General features: G+C 38.3%; 1 protein-coding gene across 1 annotated transcript in view; it reads right to left on the bottom strand.

Annotated features, from left to right (window-relative positions):
- Positions 1-20,314, bottom strand: part of UTRN (utrophin) — a gene marked incomplete at both ends in the record, with an annotated part of 311,326 nt that overhangs the window by 260,383 nt on the left and 30,629 nt on the right. The window contains 9 exons of the mRNA XM_079550328.1: positions 964-1,114; positions 1,757-1,938; positions 3,008-3,211; positions 3,814-3,977; positions 5,051-5,166; positions 8,503-8,675; positions 9,535-9,627; positions 12,701-12,778; positions 14,185-14,277. Coding sequence (XP_079406454.1) covers positions 964-1,114; positions 1,757-1,938; positions 3,008-3,211; positions 3,814-3,977; positions 5,051-5,166; positions 8,503-8,675; positions 9,535-9,627; positions 12,701-12,778; positions 14,185-14,277 — 1,254 coding nt within the window. The remainder of the gene's footprint in view (positions 1-963; positions 1,115-1,756; positions 1,939-3,007; positions 3,212-3,813; positions 3,978-5,050; positions 5,167-8,502; positions 8,676-9,534; positions 9,628-12,700; positions 12,779-14,184; positions 14,278-20,314) is intronic.

The raw sequence follows: 20,314 nt of genomic DNA, 5'->3' as shown, positions 1-20,314 counted from the left end.
TACATACGTCAAATGGAAAAACCACTATGAATTTAATATTTAATATGAATTTTAATATTTAATAATTCACATTTCTCAAAACTTAAGTACCAAATACAATAGACACAAACGGATACCTAGCAACTGCAAAAAGTGTACCACTCCAATTAGTATAAAATTATCTGTGCATTTAAATCTTCATACAACTTCTGGCAGCTAAGCTTCTGGTTGAAGCCTACCTCTCAAATAACTCTGCAATATCCATACTCCTTCAAAGTACTGTAAATATCACTTTCCATCCCAGAAAATCTTAAGCTACTGTATGATCAACAAGTCTCGAGCTCCATAGCCTTTGAAGACAAGAGCAAGAATGCAAGTGTGGGACAAGAAACTACACAGGCTAAGAATACTTAGCAGTTCTTGCCCTGTGAGGTATGTTCCAAGTCAGAGAGAAGGTCAAACCTCAGCAATGACTTCAAAAACCAAAGCTGCAAGCATGAAAAATATTAAAAGATCACTTTTCAAAAAACCAGTATAGCCTTTTTAGCATAGCTAAAGGCTATACTTCTATACAGAAACTTAACTGAGAACCAAACCAATTCAAAGAAGTTGTACACAGAGAGTCCTATCTATCACTTCCTTAGGATGCAACCTCTGTAATAGCAGGGAGTAGAATTGAGAGGTCATTCCCAATATGTTTGACTCCCGTGTTATTTTAAGTGGCAAATCTCAAATATGCCTTAGCAACACATGACAGTCATTAAATGTCTGTTATCTACAACACATTTCATGCTGTCCCTTATAGCAACAATTCATCTGGAAAGGCCTCATTTCTTGCATGAAGCAAAGATAACACGATTTCTCCTATATTCATCAGTGCTAACATATTACAGAATGTCCAGTTCCTCATCCTCATCCTTTAGAAAGCTCCTCAGCTAAGGAAGCCTTCCTATCAACACTTCACATTACAGAAGAAAGGCTTACTTTGTGTTCTTCTAGCTGTTTCTGAAGGGTCTCTAAATCATCAGCTAAAAGTTGAGATTCCATCTTCTGAATGCGTTCTTCTGTAACTGTCAGCCAGTCAGACAGCTGCTGCAACTGCTTCTTCTGTAGCTCCATCAGCATGTCATGCAGGCTACAGGGGGAAATACAGGCAGAGTCATTTCAGAAACAGTCTTCCCAGGGAAACAGACTAAGTTCTACTTATGAAATGAAAAACACACCACCATTCATAAACTAGTTAAGTACCATCAAATAATAGTGAATTATGCAATTTATACCACAGACTGTTTTGAAACTGCAATTTGCTGCTACCAGAACCACCACTGCTGAGAGCTGCAATCTGTTTCTTCCTTGATGTGTACCTCTGAGCTTGATAATGCACTGGTGGGAAAAAATTCCATTAACTGCTCTTTAACTCTGGAAATACATAAAGCTATTCACATCTGCTGTATCTTTTATTCAGGAACTTAAGCTACCGAAAATATTAAAAAACAGGTTTATGTAACTACTGCATGTAGATATAATATATTTAGTCTCGTACGCTTATGTAACAGAAGTCTTAAAATACTCTTACTTAAGAATCCAAGAAAAGTTATATCCATTTCCTCTGTTTATGTTGGAAAGTATGAAGAGGATGGGCTTCAGAATTAGCTTTTCAGTTTGTGACACAAAAAAAAGTATCGCACCAAGTGGATGAAAAGCAATTCCTCTGAGATGCAGTATGCAACAGAGGCCAGTCCTGCAGCTTCAGGAGAGGTTGTGAGGCATGACTCACCGGGACTGCCTGTCCATGCTCTCCACCCTGAGCTCCTCCCAGCGGGAGTTCAGCAGCAGCATTTGTTCCTGAATCTCGAACTCCTCTTCAGGTGACAGATTTCCCTGTGCCACCAGCTGGTTCCCAGCCTGCAGGACACTGCCCACACTGCTTTGGTGCGCAGTCAGTTCCATCATAAAAGCCTGGAAAACAGTACAAGGAGGCACATCACTGATCTGTGAGCTCCTAACAGGAGTCTGCATTGGTACAGTGTTTGAACAAATGCACCAAGAACTTACCAACTAACCTATGATCAACACCAAATAAAATCTGAAGTGTGTCATGAGCAAGTAAATTGAACTCTGAAAGTTATTGACTAAAATTCATATACTCAGTGAAAATCCAGACGACCTCTTTCTTTTGCTCGCAGTTTTAAAAGTTCATATTGACCTGTAATTATATTTTAGATGAAGCTGTATACAGTAAGCTGACACAGTAGAAAACTAAAACATCTAACACAACACTTCAATCTTTCTGCAACATTAGAATATTTGACTTTGAACAGAACCAAAACAAAGTAGTTTAAAAAAAAAAAAAAACAAACAACCAAGATTCTGAAGTAAATGCATTTCTGAAAACTATGCTAATCAAGACAGAGAGACCACTGAATTAAACTGAAATGATTATCAATTTCACAGCAGATAACATTGGGCAGACCAAACTTTTCAGAAGTTGGCAGGGAAATGAGAATCAGGCTGGATTCGTTTTGTAATACAGATACTGCAAATGAGGCACGAGAACATGTTGCCCAGAGAAGCTGTGAATGCTCCATCCCTGAAGCCCAGGTTATATGAGGCTCGAGGCAACCTTGTTTAGTAGAAGGCGTCCCTGACAATGGCAGAGGTGTTGGATCCAGATAGTCTTCAAGTTCTCTTTCAACCTAAATAATTTTATGACTACGACACCAGTGAGCCAGCCACAGAAAGCCAGCTAAAAAAAAGTTTCAATACCTGCTATACTGTTTCTCCTAGGAAGATCTATTTTACTGCCAAATGAACAATTATTTGTACATTAAAAAAAAAGTTACAGGTGCTTTTAACTTACCAAGACAAAAGAAACAGGCTAGCAGTATTTTGATAAGAACCAAAAAACAGAAGTTTTGCAGCCCTTGCACATACACACACACACACACACACACAAAATACAAAAAACAAACAAACAAACCAAAAAAACTAAAACCACAAAATAACTTCAGAAAAGCTTACTGCTTACTTCATGGGTGGCAAATTGCTCTTTGACTTCTTCAACATCACCAGATATTTCTTCCTGTTCCCGAAATGCATCCTCAGCTGACAGCAACCACGTGAGAACTTCTTCCAGAGCAACTTGGTAGCTATCCAAGTCCATATCCACCTCTGTCACTGTGCTGGGGGTCTCCGCTCTAGAACTGCTCTGCTCCTCTTCAGGTGCTACAGCCTAAGCAGCCAACAGAAAAGTGACATCTTCAAAAAACTGAAGAGATGCTTTAAAAATGATACTAAGAACAACTACCATCCCTTTTAATCCTTGTTAAAATTTTAAAACTATTAGGTACATTCCTAATGAGAGGGGCCAACAGTTACAGTTACTAACAAACTTCCATTTTAAAATAAAGGATCTGGATAGAAAACTTTAATTTTACTAATTTAACAGGGCAGTGGACCTCCCACAGAAATAAATACCCACCAAACCCCACCACCACTAGCAGCCCTGCTGCTAACTCTGTTGCAGACTTCAGGTTACTCTCTCCAACTTCACAAGATAAATAAGGAATATAAATCAAACAGACAAAACACACAATGTAGATGTAACTTTCTACCTCTGTGAAAAGGAACATACACATGAATCAAAAAAGGAAAAGGAAGATAAAGTCGATGAAGGCAATCAAAAAGATGGTATGATATTTCATATTTTCCCAATTATTCATATTTTCCCAATTATGTTGATAAGATAGAAAGCATGTTCCAGGGAACTGACAAGCCTGAAGATCAGCTAGAATTACATCTCAAGACTCAGCCAGGCCTCAATAACAAACATACTTGCTTCAAGCCGAATTCTCCATCTTCACATTCCTGCTTGAATCTCCTTGGGAGGGTCTCCACTTCCCGAATGTCTTCCATGGTGACTTCCTTAGGAAGGACCTCAAATAAAGATGTTAAATACATGATAATAGACTTTTTGTCTGGAAGTGGTACAGCAACATCTGCATTAAAACAAAAAAAAAAAAAAAAAAAAAAAGGGAAGAGGGATTAATAAAGAAACTGCTTTTCTAAATCATTACACAGAATACAGTTAAGACAGTAATATTTCACATACAGAGCAAACCACATGTTCCCCTGTTAATTACCCTTAGTAAGCTTTTGTCTAAAAGACCAGGTGTTTACACATGTTGAAAGCATGAAGTACGAAGGAAAAAATTAATACAAAAATAATTTTCTACCCTACATTAAAAGGCATGACCTTTTTGAAGAGCCCAAACCTGTAGTTATTGAGGAATAAAAATGGTTTTGGAACCATTCTTGAGCATTTCCCAAGAAGAAATGCAGTTCAGGAACAAAATCCCTCAAAAAGACACTTCTACTTGAGTTCTATCCTCACTTTCAGCACAGGTCAGTTCATTTGTTTACTCTTCATCTAGAAAAGAGTTTCACAGACTCTGGTTCACATATACATGGGGTTATGAGTTCTACCAATTCAGCTTACTTTTAAAAATAAAAAGTAAATAAAAAGGTGATGGTGTTTCAATCTATAAAGTTTGAAAATTTGTCATATAGAATGGATCTTCAGAGATTCACTTCAGAGTGACAGCTCAGGGTTTTAAGAAAGGGCCATACAAGTTTCCTGATGAGCATTCACAGTAAGTATTCACAGCATTGACAGATACTATTACATACAGTGCTTATAACAAAGAATAAAAGATCAGAAACTCTTAAGCTATTCCATTCTACAAAGTGCTCTAGTTCATCAGAAAAGTATGTTTGCAATAGAACCCCTCCCTAAAATAAAAGTTGGTACATGTTTTTGTTTATGTTCCTGTATGCTGTCTCTGAAGGGTAAGCCATTCTGAACCTTGACATTCAAAGAAGCTGAAACACATATACACAAGCATACTCTTACCCTACAATTTACATACTTTTAACTTCAAATTTAAGGGACCGAAACAAAATACCACTGCACAAAATTGCTGAAATTTGTAGCAATAAATGTCTATATAAGCATTTTCTTGAAGAAGAGCTCAAAAAGCTGCAAATCTCAAGTAGAATAACTATCTTGCACCTTCAGGATCCAACAGTTTCTCAATTCCCAGGTGGTTTTTGGCTATGCTGAAAGCATGTTCCAGTCTCTCAACTGGAGACATCATTGTAACTTTATCCCAGCTGAAGAACTCAGGTCTGAAAGTAAAAGACAAAACAGAAAATAGAACAGTGAATTTAATTTAAATTTAAAATTCTGAATGGCGTGTGTCTTTAAGTTATGGATGTCAAGGAAGCTACAGAAGTAATATAAACTTGAACATACATACAAAATACAAATTTCAGTGTACATTCACAAACACAGATGTACAAAAATATCCTTGGTGACACACTGGCAATCACAAACAGATAAATGACCACATGTCCTCACCACCATCCACATTTCATTCCTATATATACTAATTAAACGCAACTATAGGTGAAGTGCTACTAACGAGAAAATTAGTAAATCTGTGTTTCAAATTTCTTCTGTAACCAGTTTTCTTCAATTCTTTCTTTTTACAGTGTTATTCCCACTATAGGATTTTTGCATCAGGCCATGCTATGTGATCACTCTATTTCTAGAGAGCCTCACTCCAAACTTGTGATGTAGCTCAGTGACCAGCCGAGGTCATCACAGCCAGGAGCAGGAGTCTCCACACCTGCTAACCTACCACACCATGCCACTTTCGTCCATGCTTTAAAAAAAATAATCTGAAGCATTTATGAGTCACATTGTGAGCAGACAGATTTACAGCACCAGCAGCCCAGCACCCTTCACCTTCCATTAGCATTAACCAAAGCAAATCTCCAGCCCAGTTGCATACCCAAAAGCATACCAGCAGATCTAAGTGGTAAAGAGCAGAGTATGGAATAAGAAAAAGAATCAGCAAAGAGGGCCCCCTCCCATTGCTATCTATACCCACAGGGCATAATCAGCCTAGTGCTGCAGCAACACAGCCATAAAGCTACGAACCATTAAAATACTTTACATTCCTCTGTATAGTGGCGTCTCATCAAAATACGGCTATTGATTCTGCATTCCACAGAAAACTGGGGAGGAAAAGCTGGGCTTGACTTCAGTTCTTTTAATTCTTATTTCAGTTATAAATTGACCTGAGAGTATTCTTTTAACATGTGCTGAATCATCACACTTAGTGAAATAGGAAGGCAGTAAACCAACAGGGTCTGAGGAGCAAAAAGCCAGAATAAAAGCTGGGGCAGGGGGGCAAATATGTAAAGATCCCAATACATGTGTATGGAATACTGTACTTCAATGCAAGAAGCAAAAGACAGCTGCACAGATTCACGAAGTTTTGTAAGAGACTTTTACATTGAAAAATGTTTTGCAATAAATGGATTGGATACACACTAACCCTCCTACTGACACAGTAACACTAATTCTAATAGAATGCAACCTAGGTACTGACCTAGGAGCAAAAAAAACTGTACCAAAGAGCAGAATTAAATTCAAAAAAGAACTTGGCTATTATTAGGAAATGAAAGAGACTAACACAATAAAATGTTTTATGTCCTATTACCTCATATAACTTAAGTACTGCAAGTGTTATAAAGTTATTAAATATTACAACCAAGAGGTAAAACTATAAGCGATTGTTCATAGACAATAAAGAGAAAAGTGAGCTACTAAAGCTCTTAATAGGAACCACAAAAACTCCCCTATAATATGTGTCTGAGGACAAAACTAAATAAAAAACATGATACTGAAAGTATTCCTTAGGCATGGAGGCAATATTGATCCAGGTAAGCTAAACAGCTTTGTTGTCCTACCAATTCTGCAACACCCCTCAATCCCTTTGTTCCCTGCAAGGGTCTTTTACAGGTTCTCTCTTTCAAAGGCTGCCTAGATTTAAAGCCAGCTCAAGAGTTCTGAGAAGTGTGAGGAAAATGGTGTTCCACTGAAAGATTGCAGGTGTTAAGAATTCTGAGCTTGCCAGGTTCCCAGAAGAGGGACTAAAAGGCTCAGAGAGAACAGCGGAGAGACAGCTAACTATGAGAAGTTTTCCAAAGCCAGAGGAAAGCACAGTCATGCAAAGGTTTCATCAGGGGCTTTTGCTACATAGCAGTGCTTTGGAAAGAGCAGAGCTCACATATTTCAGAACTGAGAAAGCCCAAACAGAGAGTCACAGTGCATAAGGTCCACTAACAGCCTAAAGCTGATTTTACTACCTCTGTCCTTCTCAGTATTCATTCTTAGGAACACGAGTTTCACCTGTGTCTAAAGCTGGTGCTCTAACACAAAGCTTTATGTTCACTGGCAGAGCTATGCCTCTACAGACAATTACACTGACAAGAAAACCACCTGTAAAGATCACACGTTGTTAACACTTCTGACAGTGTAAGCTCCAGAGACTTCCATTAGTATTTCTCTGCCTTTTCCAAAAAAAGCACTTCCAAACTTTCAGAAGACTTCAGAATGGGTATCTGCTCCCCATATATGCATGCAGGCTGAACACCAGCAAGCTCCTGAAGACACACAGGTAACATCAGACCACACCCAGGCTGAAAGCAGCAAGCCTGTGATAGCTCAGTCAGCACAGGCTGAAGATCAGAGAACAGCAGGCTCAAAGCAGGCTTTGTGAACACTTTACCAAGTGAATATACCCTGAATATTATATACCCTGAATATTTATATGCAGCACGTATGAACTATTTGCTATGACAGTTACCTGGTGGCTAAGAGGTAATATCATCATGCCATTATCACACTGAAGTAGTTACTTATGGTAAAGAACAGTCAACCCATGCAAAAGAAAACTGCCTTCATTAAGTCGCCCAGAAGCAGACAGATCAGACACAAAGGTATGCGAGCATTGTAGGAGTCTGTAAAATGAAGATTTCTATAGGCTCCCAAAATCAGAAAGAACACAAGCTGTTTTAACACCATTCATTATAAAATACAAAGAAAAACTACTCTATTCTCCTTTCATTCTGCTACTCAACAAAAAATGCAAAAAGTTGCCCTCCTGAAAGTGCTGAATAGTCTTTCAAGTAATGTATAATAAAAACCTAAAAAGAGCCACAAAGCCCATCTTTCTCATTCCTTCATTTTGAAGTTTCTCTACTTTCCTACTGAAGTGATATGGCAAACTGAAGGAGGAGTTTTTCCCATTGCATGTGAGGGAAGATAAAATGAAGAAAGTGCAAGGAGAAGCAACGTAACTGATACAGATCTATCAATACAGATATCCATTCAGCACACTCTCTGTATAGTACATACCTCCATAGGATGTAAATCCTGTTAGTGAGTGTGCATGCAAGAATTCTGAGAGTTGCACTGCTGCCTTGGCTTTGTTTTTGGCAAGGGTCCAGCAATATCTATGCATTGTTACTACAACAAAAATGAACTACTGAAAACAGGCTAGAAGCCTACAAACGCTCAAGCACAAAGACATACACACACACACAAAAAAAAAAAAAAAAAAAAAAACCACAGCTTACTTCAGTAGGTAAAAGAAGAACTGTGTCACTTACTTGTGTCTGTGGATGACAGCATTAAAAGCAAGTCCATCTGCCCAGCTCGTTGTGAAGTTCAAAACATTGACTTGACTGTAAGGTCTTGAGGACTGCCGAACCCAGCTCAACAGGATTTTCTCACTGTTGGTCTGTTGCAAATCTGACATGATATTCTTCATGACATCCTTCACCTGCAAGACAGCAGCATCTTACAGACACATTCTCCGCTTCTCCTGCTTCAAATCTTTTGAACCAAGCTAATTTACAAACCAGGAAAGCTTCTTTTCTGTGAAAAGCTTTGAGTCAAGCTTTAACTCTTTATATGAAAGGCAGGAATAGGAGCCTTCAGGCCATCTTTATTCTCAACTGATTACAAGTACCAATAAAGCACCATGTAATAAACGACAAGTTACAGCCCTTCCCTGCTCCTCAGTGCCACCAGCACACTCGAGGGGGTATAATGTTTCCTACTGCTTTGCACTGGGGTGCCATTAGTAAACCAACCCCAAATATACAACTTTGCAGAGGCTTTTGGCCAGAACAGGATAACTGTTCAGCCAACACAGGAAGTGTGCTGTTTGATGTGCTATGCACAAGCATCCGCTGAACTCCCTCCAAGTGAATCCAGTGATCCTCTCAGGTATGTGGATAAACTGGGAGTAATTCAATCTACGACACTGAGAAACAAACCTCCAGAGCTGCATAAAAGATGCAAGCCCAACAAACCTACCAAGATAGCAGAAAAACATCTGCAAACGTAAGTGCTTAAATCTTCAGGAAGAAATACAAACAATGTTTTAGCATTTTACAGCCCTAGGAACTGAGTGAGTACAACGGAGCACATATAATACACACCACAGGAGGCAGCCAATTCAGACAGAGGTCAGAAACCAAACACTGGCCTGTCTTTATTTACCAGCCCAGAATAGAAACGTTTGTTGTTTTTTTTTTTTTTTTTACACTGCAAAAACTCCAGAAAGGTTTGTGAGAATCCCAGATTAGATGTACATGATTCCTGGGAAGGAAGAGATCTCATTACATCTTCCTCACCTGCCAATGCAAGATAATGCTCCACAGCAGCCCCAGTGTCAGCTTGTGATTTCCATCAACGATGTCAGTTCCCCCAATATTCACCAACTCCACCTGGAAAGATCAGATCAACTCTATCAAACAACATTGTCAAAGGTTAAAGTTTTGTATGAATGAGCATCCAAATAGGACAAGTTTACACAAGGAGATGAAAAACTCAAAAAAAATAAGATGTTCAAGTTTTCTATACACTTCGGACATTTCAACTGAGAACATCATAAAAAAAAGCGTGGAGAAAGGAGACTACTTCAGTATACAAGAGAATACAGGAGGCTACCCACTCCATCATTAAGTATTCAGCACTCAGGACAAGATGAGCTTAGAGCACCCTACCAGACACTCACTGTTACAGCACAGTCTGAATAGAGGCTACTCCTCTCCGTTCAGTCAATGAAAAGAAGCATCAACCTCCATCTTTTGGAGGAACCTAACAGCACAGAGCATTAATCACCACCATGGCCCATGGAAACAGCTAGTAACAGCTCTCTTTGGCAGAGGAAACAAACACCTCCATACAGCAGATGCTAAAACACGTTCCCATACAGTGCAGAGAGCGGGGCTTCATTCTCACAAATAATCTGAGCCATATTCCAGTTCCACGGACAAATAACACTGTATTGCAACTCTGTGGTGAAGCTTTTCTATCCCGTTCTCATCCTGGCTCCAGAACAAAGTTGTACTATCCAGTTCCGAGTTTACACTACCCCTAAGAGCTGTATCTGGGAACAGCGCTGTTCATATCGACAAAACCCACACCAAGGAGCTGGTTAGCTGTTCAACAACATGAACAATCAGAGGACAGTGACTGAGCCCACCCTCTGGCTGTCAGTGGATTTAGCCTAGAATGATAGAATAGGCAAAAACAATGCAAAGTTTCATTTTATGTTATAAGACATTCCTAGTATGCATGAACATAATGGTTTTCTGTGAATATTTTTCCTCTTCTCAAACAATCTTCAAACAAACTGCCTCATTCTTTAGGCTGAATAGCTTGACTTCTGCAAAATGTATTTGTAACCTCATTGCTTTCAGATACCATCTACGCAATTTTCAGTTCCACATAGGTGTCCCAATTAGTGAAATCAAACCCAAACTTTGCTGTCGAGATTAGCATGGAACCAACCACAAATTCTGCTTCAAAGTTCTTGGATTTGTGGATTGACCTCTCCCAGTTTTTATAGCAGTTGGAATGGAATTTTAATGCACACCTCTTCATAAATACTGAGGATACACTTTCTTGAGGCAACTGTAAATTGAACAGGCAAAAACACACTGGAAGTGCTGTCAGTGCCCACCATTAAACAATTCAGTCTAGAGCACTGTAGAACACAAGGAGCAGAAAGACCAAAGGAGAAGGACACAAAAACAAAACACTTATATGAGAAAAGCCTTTTTCACCTCAACAGAAGAGAAACATTCCTGAGAATGGGTAACAAAAAAAATATTTTTTTTTTTAAATCACAGGCATAATTACTAGTTACTAATATTTACTAATAATTACTAATTAGTAATAATTACTAATTAGTACTGCAAGTACTGTATTCCCCCTGCAATCTACACCATACATAAAAGAATCCATATGCCCACTTTTTTATGACTTTTTTATTAAACCAATGTTTTTCGGCACAGAGCCAGCAACTCACTGAATGGTTAATGCACAGCTAAGACTTGAGCAAAGTCAACCAATAAAAGAATGCTGCCAGTAGATTTCTAATACTACTGAACATAGATGGATATTGGCTTTATATAATGATTTGGGTTTTTTTCTTTTGTTTGCTTTGAAATAAAAAACTGGTCCATAAGTCAAAAAAAAGTTTAAGTTCATTACATAAAGTCACTCAGCTCATCAGATGTATGAAGTCCCATCGTCATTTGAACACCTACATCTTGTAGTCTTGCCTGTTCCTTGCAATGTGGATTTTTAAAATTTCGTAAGTTGTTTTCAAAGTTATGAATACTGTGCAGGCCACAAACTCTCAGGTCACAGAAAGCAACTGTTTCTTGGCTTTCCCTTCATCTTAAACACAAACACTTTCTAATGAAGGTAAACAGTAGGTATAAATCATACCTGACCTCAGTAACTTTCAGCTAACTAACACCATCTGTTTACTTCCAGAAACACTAGCCTATAGAAGAACTAATTAATTACTGTAACTCAATATCATTTCATTTATTATATTCATAAATTAAATTAATTTCAAGCTGGAAAGGCTTATTACTTATCCTTAGGAAAAAAATAATCAATATTTACAGTACCTCAAAGAAGGAAAACAAACAACCCACCATTAAACTTTAGCTGCTTCCTAGAAATATGACACTGGTTTACAAATGTGGAAGGGAAATTGCAGTATTATATAGCACATTCATGTTATTCTTCAATCAGCAGTTTACATAACTATGCCCATGTCTTTTTCATTAGATGTACTTCTTTGCCAGAATGCTGTTATTAAACTGTATCAGTGCCTTGATATTCACAAATAGAAATTCTAATTATAGACAACTATGCTTATCAGGATTTGTTGTCTGGGGAAAAATAAAATTACTTTGCTACAGCATTACTAGTTTCTAGACAGTAAGAACAAAAATTAAAACAAAAGAAACAGTTATTATTCCCATTTTTCTTAAAGATGAGTGGCTGGAGTTTTCTGTTTGTTTTTCCTGATCAATTAGCAGAGCTAAGTCAGGAACGCTCAGGAAAGATTTGACAGCTGCCACTGGAAAGATCTTCATGCATTTTGAGAGCAGAACATGAAAACAGAGACACAGCACTTGTCATAACCTCAGAGACTGTTGTACAAGTCATGCACCTTCACTGGAAATTAGCTATTTGTCCTGATGTGCTCATGGTCTATGCATAACAGGGCTTCAAGTCAGCTTTGTTTTCAAAGCTGAACACATCTTAGTAATTCTAACAGAACTTAGTTATATTAGGATTAGATTTGCATTTTAGGATTTCACAATGTTGCCAGACACTGAAATAACACTGAATGAAGAAAACTGAGAACAATTTACCTGCTGAATTCTCACTTTAAGTGCTACAATCTTTATTCTACGCATTACAAACACATTAACAACCAAGAATAAATTTTAAAGTATATCAAAAAGAGATGTGGAAAAGCATGCTTACGTTGTTTTGATGCAAGACTTGAAGTACTCGGTTGACATTATTTAGGGCATGTACTCTTGTGGAACCTCGTTCTTTAGGCTGAAAAAGATTGACAATGTTTGTATCAGAATAAATTTAGCTGATCAAAGCAAAATAAGTGAGTGAGCAACAGAAAACCTTGTCCTTCTTTTCTCATGATTTTTTTTTTTTTTTTTAAATAGAAAGTTCAACCACAATACTTCCAAAATAAACATCAAGATGAAAACTGGTCAGAACAAAATTCCTCCATTTAAGGTACAGGACAGGCCTTTGATTTTAAGCATGTTTCACTTCATCTTAGGCTGGAATTTTTATTTCCAGCATCTGCAAAATTATGTACTGGCAGTACAACAGCAAAATGGGAGTTCCGAAGGAAAATTTGAGGGTTTTGAATGTTTGCCAGAGTAGTTGGAATTTTTTTGCTCCCAAGAGTTAACAAGAAGCAATTCATTTTTCTGGCAGCAAAACTCTGCTAAATCTTCGAGTACTGGGAAGAAGTTACACTTTCCGACCTTTTCTTCCCTTAAAAATTAGGAGGAAAAAAAATACCACAACTTCTGACAGTTCTGACAGTCTGGAGTCTGCCACTCCATTTGTTTTTAATCACCACAATTCAATTCCTGCAGTAGAACATCATCAAACTGCAAGAGTGTGAAGCTGAACTTGGAACACAGTAATCAACTGAATTAGACACCAAGAAATTCTTGTTGTCTTCAACAGACTTCAAATCAGACCCCGAATCATTATAAGTACTTACTAGTGAAATGCACGTGTTCAGAAAAATAAAGCAACCTGGAAAGGTAAAATTTTAAATGCCTAAAGATTTCCTGTTAAGAGCAATAAATCAACTTGAGATTTCTATAAAAAGTTCTATCAAGAGGTTAGTCCCATCTGTGATGGCACAGATTTCACCTCATCTATCTGACCGAAAACGCATCAGTGTTAGCAGGCTGAGTCTCAGCCCCACGAGCATATCCTCAAATCTAAACAAAACTTGTTTAATTTTTCAGCCTTTTCAAACCCTTCGGATTACAAAAGATTTTTCCAATGGAGATGCATGTTTTTGTTTTGCCTACTAAATGTTACCTTTCTTTTTTTCATCTTTAAGGGATCCTTCACGAGCATATTAGAAGTAGTTCACTCTTCTGAATCATCCAGAAAGAAACCCTTAAAGACCTCTATTAAGAATATATACTGTGTGAACAACACCAGTGACTTTACCTGCTTTGCTAAACATCCTGTTAACCCTCAAATGCAGTAGTTACATAAATGATTTCAACTTGACTCTATGTAATATATCAGTAGAATTCTGTGGAAATTCACTGGAAATGTAGACAGCAAATAAGACTATACTCTATACTATACTATACTAAACACTTATTTAAACAAACAATTAAAAAAAAAAAAAAACCACGACAGCTTGTTTATTTTCAACATGAATACACACTCATGTACATTTCTCTTACCAGAGGTTTCCCTGTCAGACCTTCCAAAAGGTCCAAAAGCTTCCTTCCATCTTTCAGATCTGTGAACATGTCCTTGACTGGGGGTGTCCCACTCTGTGGAACAAACAAACAAACAAACATGGCAATAAAAATAGCGTTTAAGCAGTACACTCCTGAAAAGGACACTTTCTCCTTTTTATGCACTTCTTCATTACTGAATGTAGTAGATAAAAATCAAGGAATTATGACAGTGATCAGGAAGATATCCTTCTTTTCTGCCCTGTATTTTTCCATCAGCAGCTTAATACTGAGAATGAACATGTCCTGGCCAACAATGGGCAGATGCAAGAATGGCAAAAGACAAAACCTGGCACATTTGAGGAATTATTTGTGAAAGAATGCTATGGTCTAATCTAGTGGAAGAAGTAACTGGGGCTTTTCAGAAAGAATCCATTGGGACAAATACTCTCAGAGTGAGGGGGGATTAGGACAGCTGCTGACTGTGCTGTCAAGTAAGAGCATTTTCTTTTTAATACTCATTTGCTGGCTGCCAGATCAGTTAAGCTGTCCCCTTGAAAAGCTGATTTGAAAAGAAGAATATTTTCTTTAAAAAAACCCTAAAACTCTAATATTGCCTTTTTCCTATTGCTTTGTTTTGTAACATTGCCCTTCAGAAAGAAGGCTGTCAAAGGTCCATCCGACATGAATTAGCTGATACAGGTCTTCTGTACCTTCACGCTCCTCCTCCTGCCTCAATGTCCACTAGTAACTTAAAAAATAACAAAAAAGCTACTCAATCCCATTTTCTGACAAAATATCTGTTATCCTCAAGATCTCATTAGGGGTTTCCTTAAATGTCGAGTTTTACCAGGTCTGATACTACTAAAACTATGCATACAAAATCAGAGTTAAGTAGCTGGGGAGCCACATTTCAGTTTTCAGAAACACATCTCACTCATTCAGTTTCAGCCAACTGAACTAACTACAGAAAGGACAACCATATAAGTAAGGCAACTTAGTTAAAATACACAGACATCGGCCTGTTTCTAATGCTAAATCAGATCCAAAACGTTTTTTTCTGACAAATTTATTTTCTAATTACTTTCACAAGTCTTGCTTGAAAGTGTGCATATTACACATTCACACGTACTTAGGTAAAGGATGTGGAAAGATACACAGCTGGTAGACTAACACCCAAAAGAAGCATTCACTAAATCCCAGCATATGATAATGTTTTGTCATCACATACTGCTAAGCTCAACCATACACATTCTAGGGCACAAAGCTTTCACCCCAGTGCATGCGCTTCTCAGATGCTTCAGATGTTTTGCTACTCACAGCATCTAGACTAAACCTTTAAAGCATGCTGGAGCTGCAGGACAGGAAATCTCTTGTACAGTTTGTGGCATGTAATGGGAGGAGGTGATTCACAGGGGTAATACAGAGAAATAAATCTGATTTAGATCTGGTTTGCATCACCATACAGAAGATACTGTTGGTAGGGGGATGGAGAAATTGTTCACTTGTACAGGAGGGTAGATAGCAGGAGCTAGCAGAGGTCTGGCTGGATGTAATACCACTCAAACACTGTCGTGATAGCAGATGCGCATAAGTCATAAAGCGGTTGTGCGCAGCCTATCACGAGCAGGCAGTGTAAAAGCACAGCACACACAATCACAGAGGAATTCAGACAGGTTCCACTGCATATGCCTATGGATTTCCTCCCGTTGGCAACAAGTTATCTGACCAACTGCTAGTGAGCTGCCCACCAACATGAAGCCACCACAGCACAAGGAGAGCTGCAGTGCCCTGTGCAAGCAGCACTGCCTCAGTCACGCTGTGGTGGAAAATGCAGCCACAGGACAGCTCTGTGCTGGTGTGCTGCAGCCAACAGAGCTCAGGCAGAAGGGGCAGGCAGAAGTCACCTCCCATACTGCACGTAAGGCCTCAGCTCTTCCCACACCCACACATCTAATCTACAGAAAGAGATCTGGCCTCCTGGAAAAAGTCTATGTGCAGATATTCACAGACACACACACACATAAATACACATTTGAGAAAGACAAAAAAGCATCCTGCAGAGTCCACAGTATGCTAAGCCAATCTAAATTTTACCTTTTCAGAACTGACAGTATTTTATTCACTTTCTACTTCAAGATGACACAAGCAGAACACAGTTCAGCATTCCATGAGTAGCAGCACTCCAACACCAAACATAATATATGAAGGAATGCAAGTATGTGCATTATAAGACTGACAGTGATAAACCATAAGCCCTCAAGCAAGGGCAAATTGCTAATCATCGTTGCTTTGGTAAGTACTTAAAGGCCAGCTAAGCCTTATACAAACACAAGGTAGATAAAGAGTCCTTTCTGAAAGACAAAATAGGGCCCAGCTTACCAAGATAGTATAAAGGACAGGCAGGAACACAGATCCTACCAGAAGAACTGTGCCAGTACAGGGTGTAAAACATTCATATCCCCCTCACTGAACACTTGTATCAGTTAACAGAAGGTAGTTTTGCTCCACGTAACTTATGCTCTAGTTGTTTTTGTTGTTTTTTTCTTGCTGTCACAGAAAACACTGGCAGAAACTTTTCACAGCCTGTGAGCGCTTTGCCAGCAGAGCTGCAGGCACACTTTCTACAATAGAGACAAGGGCTACATAAGATAGACAAAAAAACATAATTAACAGACTAAGAAGGCCAAGTCAGTTCCCAAATGCTTTAAACTGGCAGCAGGAAAGGAGCTGATTCACTTCAGTAGGGACTAGCATAAGAAAAAGAGGGAGAGGGAAGAAAAAGGCAGGCAGAGCAATAGGAAGGAAAGAAAAAAAAAGGAGCTAAGGACTGCAGGCAATCTCAGAAAAGGTCTGCTGTAACCTTGGCTTGGCAACATATGTTTTATCTATCAAGGGATTCACAAACAATAATCAGAAACAGCCCATCTCCTTACACTGCATTTTGACAGCACTTCTGGTGCCAGCCCTTTCCATAAAATGAGGCAGGGAGGGTGCAGAAAGAATGTCTGCTGGCTATCTACAGCAAAAAGTGGATTTAATGCTGATTCATAAATCTGGAGGAGTGAGGCTACCTGAAAGAAGTTTGCAGTGAGGAGGATGTCAGCCTCTTTTCTCAGGTGACAAGTGATATGACATGCAGAAATAGCCTCAAGTTGTGCCAGAGGAAGTTTAAACTAGGCATCAGGAAGAATTTCTTCACAGACAGTGGTTAGGGATTGAAATGAGCCACCCAGGGAAGCCTATCCTTGGAGATACTAAAGAAACATGTGGACATGGAGCTTATTGACACGGTTTAGTGGTGTGCTTGGTAGCGTTGAGGGTGATAGTTGGACTTGATGATCTTAAGGGCCTTTTCCAAACTAAATGATTCTACAATTCTCTGACTCAGGCAGTAGCTGCCTCTTCTTAGCCATCTCTGAACTGGAGAAAGGCATAGGCCATAAGGACCAGTCAGCACAGGCATAAGCTTCGCACATTGTAGCAAGAGAACCACCCCCAAGTAGGCAGGAGCAACCTAACAGTGACCTCAGGCTGACAGCAGCAGCCCTCACATGCCTGCTGGCCACCTTCCAGCCTCTCCACCTAGATTCATCTTTAAGACAGGGACTCACCTGCTGGCATACATCTGGGATTACATGCTGTGTGAGGGATTTCCAAAGGTCATTCAGGCCTGCCATGACTGTGCAAATATCATTCCTTCCCTTTGCCAGAAAGTGTTCCCCAAAAACAAAGAAAGCTATAAATGAAATCTAGATCAGATTTTTATTTTCGTTTTTCCTAAAGAATCATCCATTGCTACTGATGGTACAAATTCAGCTATCAGCATTCAGTTTGTTGAACAAAAGCCACACACAGCTTCATTTATATGAGCCTATCTGATGTTAGATTTGTTTTTTTGTTTTGGTTTGCATTGGTGATTCTGTTTGTTTTGGAACAGATAAGTATTTAGTAAACAGTAGTAGAGTTGCAAATCCCCTTTTTATGTTGAGAAAGGAGAAATATTGAATGGTGCTTAATGAACAGCGTGAACCATTTGTCACATTCAAACCCATTCCCAGGAAATTCATGGTAGCCACTTATTTTAAACTCAGTTACAAACAACACAGTAAGAACTACACTTTACTATGACTAATATAGGTTAAAAATGTCCAGTGCTGCTTCCTCATGAGACCAATACATGGGAATTCAATGTGGGAAAATTCAGAAAGCAAAAAGGTCAATGAAAAAAGTAAACAACCAAGTCAACAAATAAAACTGTTAAATCCTGCCAATTTCTAATTTAAGACCCTTATCACTGATTACATAACTTTTATTATTATTATTATTATTATTAAAAAGTTTTCCCTTTTTCCATTTTCCTTCCATTAGCATGGAGGAGTTACAGAAGAACAGACATAACTGTTAGATGTACTGCAACTTGGCAGATGTACTTTGAGTACGCTCTACTCCCTTTGGTACATCTTTGCTGAATATGCTCAAGTGCAATCAGTATACAAAACAAATTTTGAATATAAAATAAGAATTTTACAATCACAGGAGCAAAAGACAGAATTAAATATCACTAAAATAATTAAACGCAACTAAATAACTCCAGACTAACAAGTTCCAGACTAACAAGAAAAAATTAAGACCAATCACTGAGATACAGCAGAAAGCTTAATTCCACTAGGTGATAGACAGGAGCTTAAGGAGTCGAAAAGCTAAAGATAGCTCATTTTACAGAACACCTGAGATACCTGGTTGAGTACACATTAAAAGAGAGGAAAAACATAAAAGCAAATATCAGACATAGGAAGCCATAAAAACAAACAATTCATCAGTAACTCCGAATATTTTCTCCATGTCCCAGAGTTACTATTAATGCGTTTACATTAACTCACACTGATATATAACATAACAGAACTAAAATGAATTTGTATATAAACTTCAGCATAGTAATTTGATTCCTCTAAAAATAAAAAAAGGTCCTGCTGACCAGATGAAGGAATGACTTTGCTTCAGTACCTATACCAGAGTCAGCTGTCATGCCTGAGGATAAACAAACACTATAACTGGGATAGTTACCAACTGAGATTGTGAATTACAGTCAAAATCTAATTCAAAGTCCAGAGCAGTAACTAAAATCAGCAGTTAGAGTCCATATGACTATCGCAAGCTTTGAAGTCCAGCATGGATGATGCTGACTGTACACTCATTAGAGCAGAGGCCAACAGCAGTTAAGAGAAAGGCAGAAAGTCAGCAATTCTCATGCAGTATCTAAATTCAGGAAAGATCATGAACTTATTATTGCCTCACCATCCTTATCACATCTCATAGCCTACTAGAAGAGAAAAATAATTTCCTGCATTTCTTAGGGCCTCCCTCTGAGAAGAGGTCAAAAAACAACCCATATAAGAAACAAAAGCACACCAAATAATTTTTTCAAGGCTTTATGTCAGTTCATAAAAACAACAGTTCTTTTCCACTCATGCAGTTTCATAGGCCGATTTTTGGAGTTTGTTTGTGATCTCATAGGCCTTTTTGGAGTTTGTTTGGGTTTTCTTTTCCTTTTTTAAATAAGACTTAACTATCTTTTTGAGTGAGGCTACGTCTTAGAGTTAAACTGAGCATTGCTAAAATCAGGAACAAGTAGATTGTATATTATTTTACAAGCAAGGAACTATTTCCTTGCTTGTACCACAAAGGCTCAACCAGAAAGAGAACAGACTCTCTTGGGTCTTATTTCCCTAGACACACAAAATTGTCCAATCAATCTTTTTGATCTGCCCTCTTGAATGTATTTAGCTTCAGAATTCTCCTGCCAAAAAAAAAAAAATCCATTCCAAAAGGTCTTTGACTTCAGGTATCCCAGGTCATGTGAAATTAATTATCTTGAAGGGGCATGCTTTTGTCTATAAAAAGATTTATCACATGTGCTAAGAGTCACAGCAGAGTAACAATATGTCTTCACAAGTATGGAGTCAGACATTTACTACGTGAAAAAACAACCCTTGGAGAACAGGAAAAAAAAAAAGTAAAGAGCAAAAATGTTGGAAAAGATTTATATAGCACACCATTCAGAAAGTTAGATAAGCCTTTGCAGTTATCACAAGAATTCCTAGTGGAGGAGGGAATGTGTTAATTTTAAAGG

Source organism: Tetrao urogallus, assembly GCF_951394365.1.
Source record: "Tetrao urogallus genome assembly, chromosome: 2".
Taxonomy (NCBI): Eukaryota; Metazoa; Chordata; class Aves; order Galliformes; family Phasianidae; genus Tetrao; species Tetrao urogallus.
The sequence above is the reverse complement of the archived record's forward strand: the minus strand, read 5'-3'. Positions and strand labels throughout refer to the sequence as shown.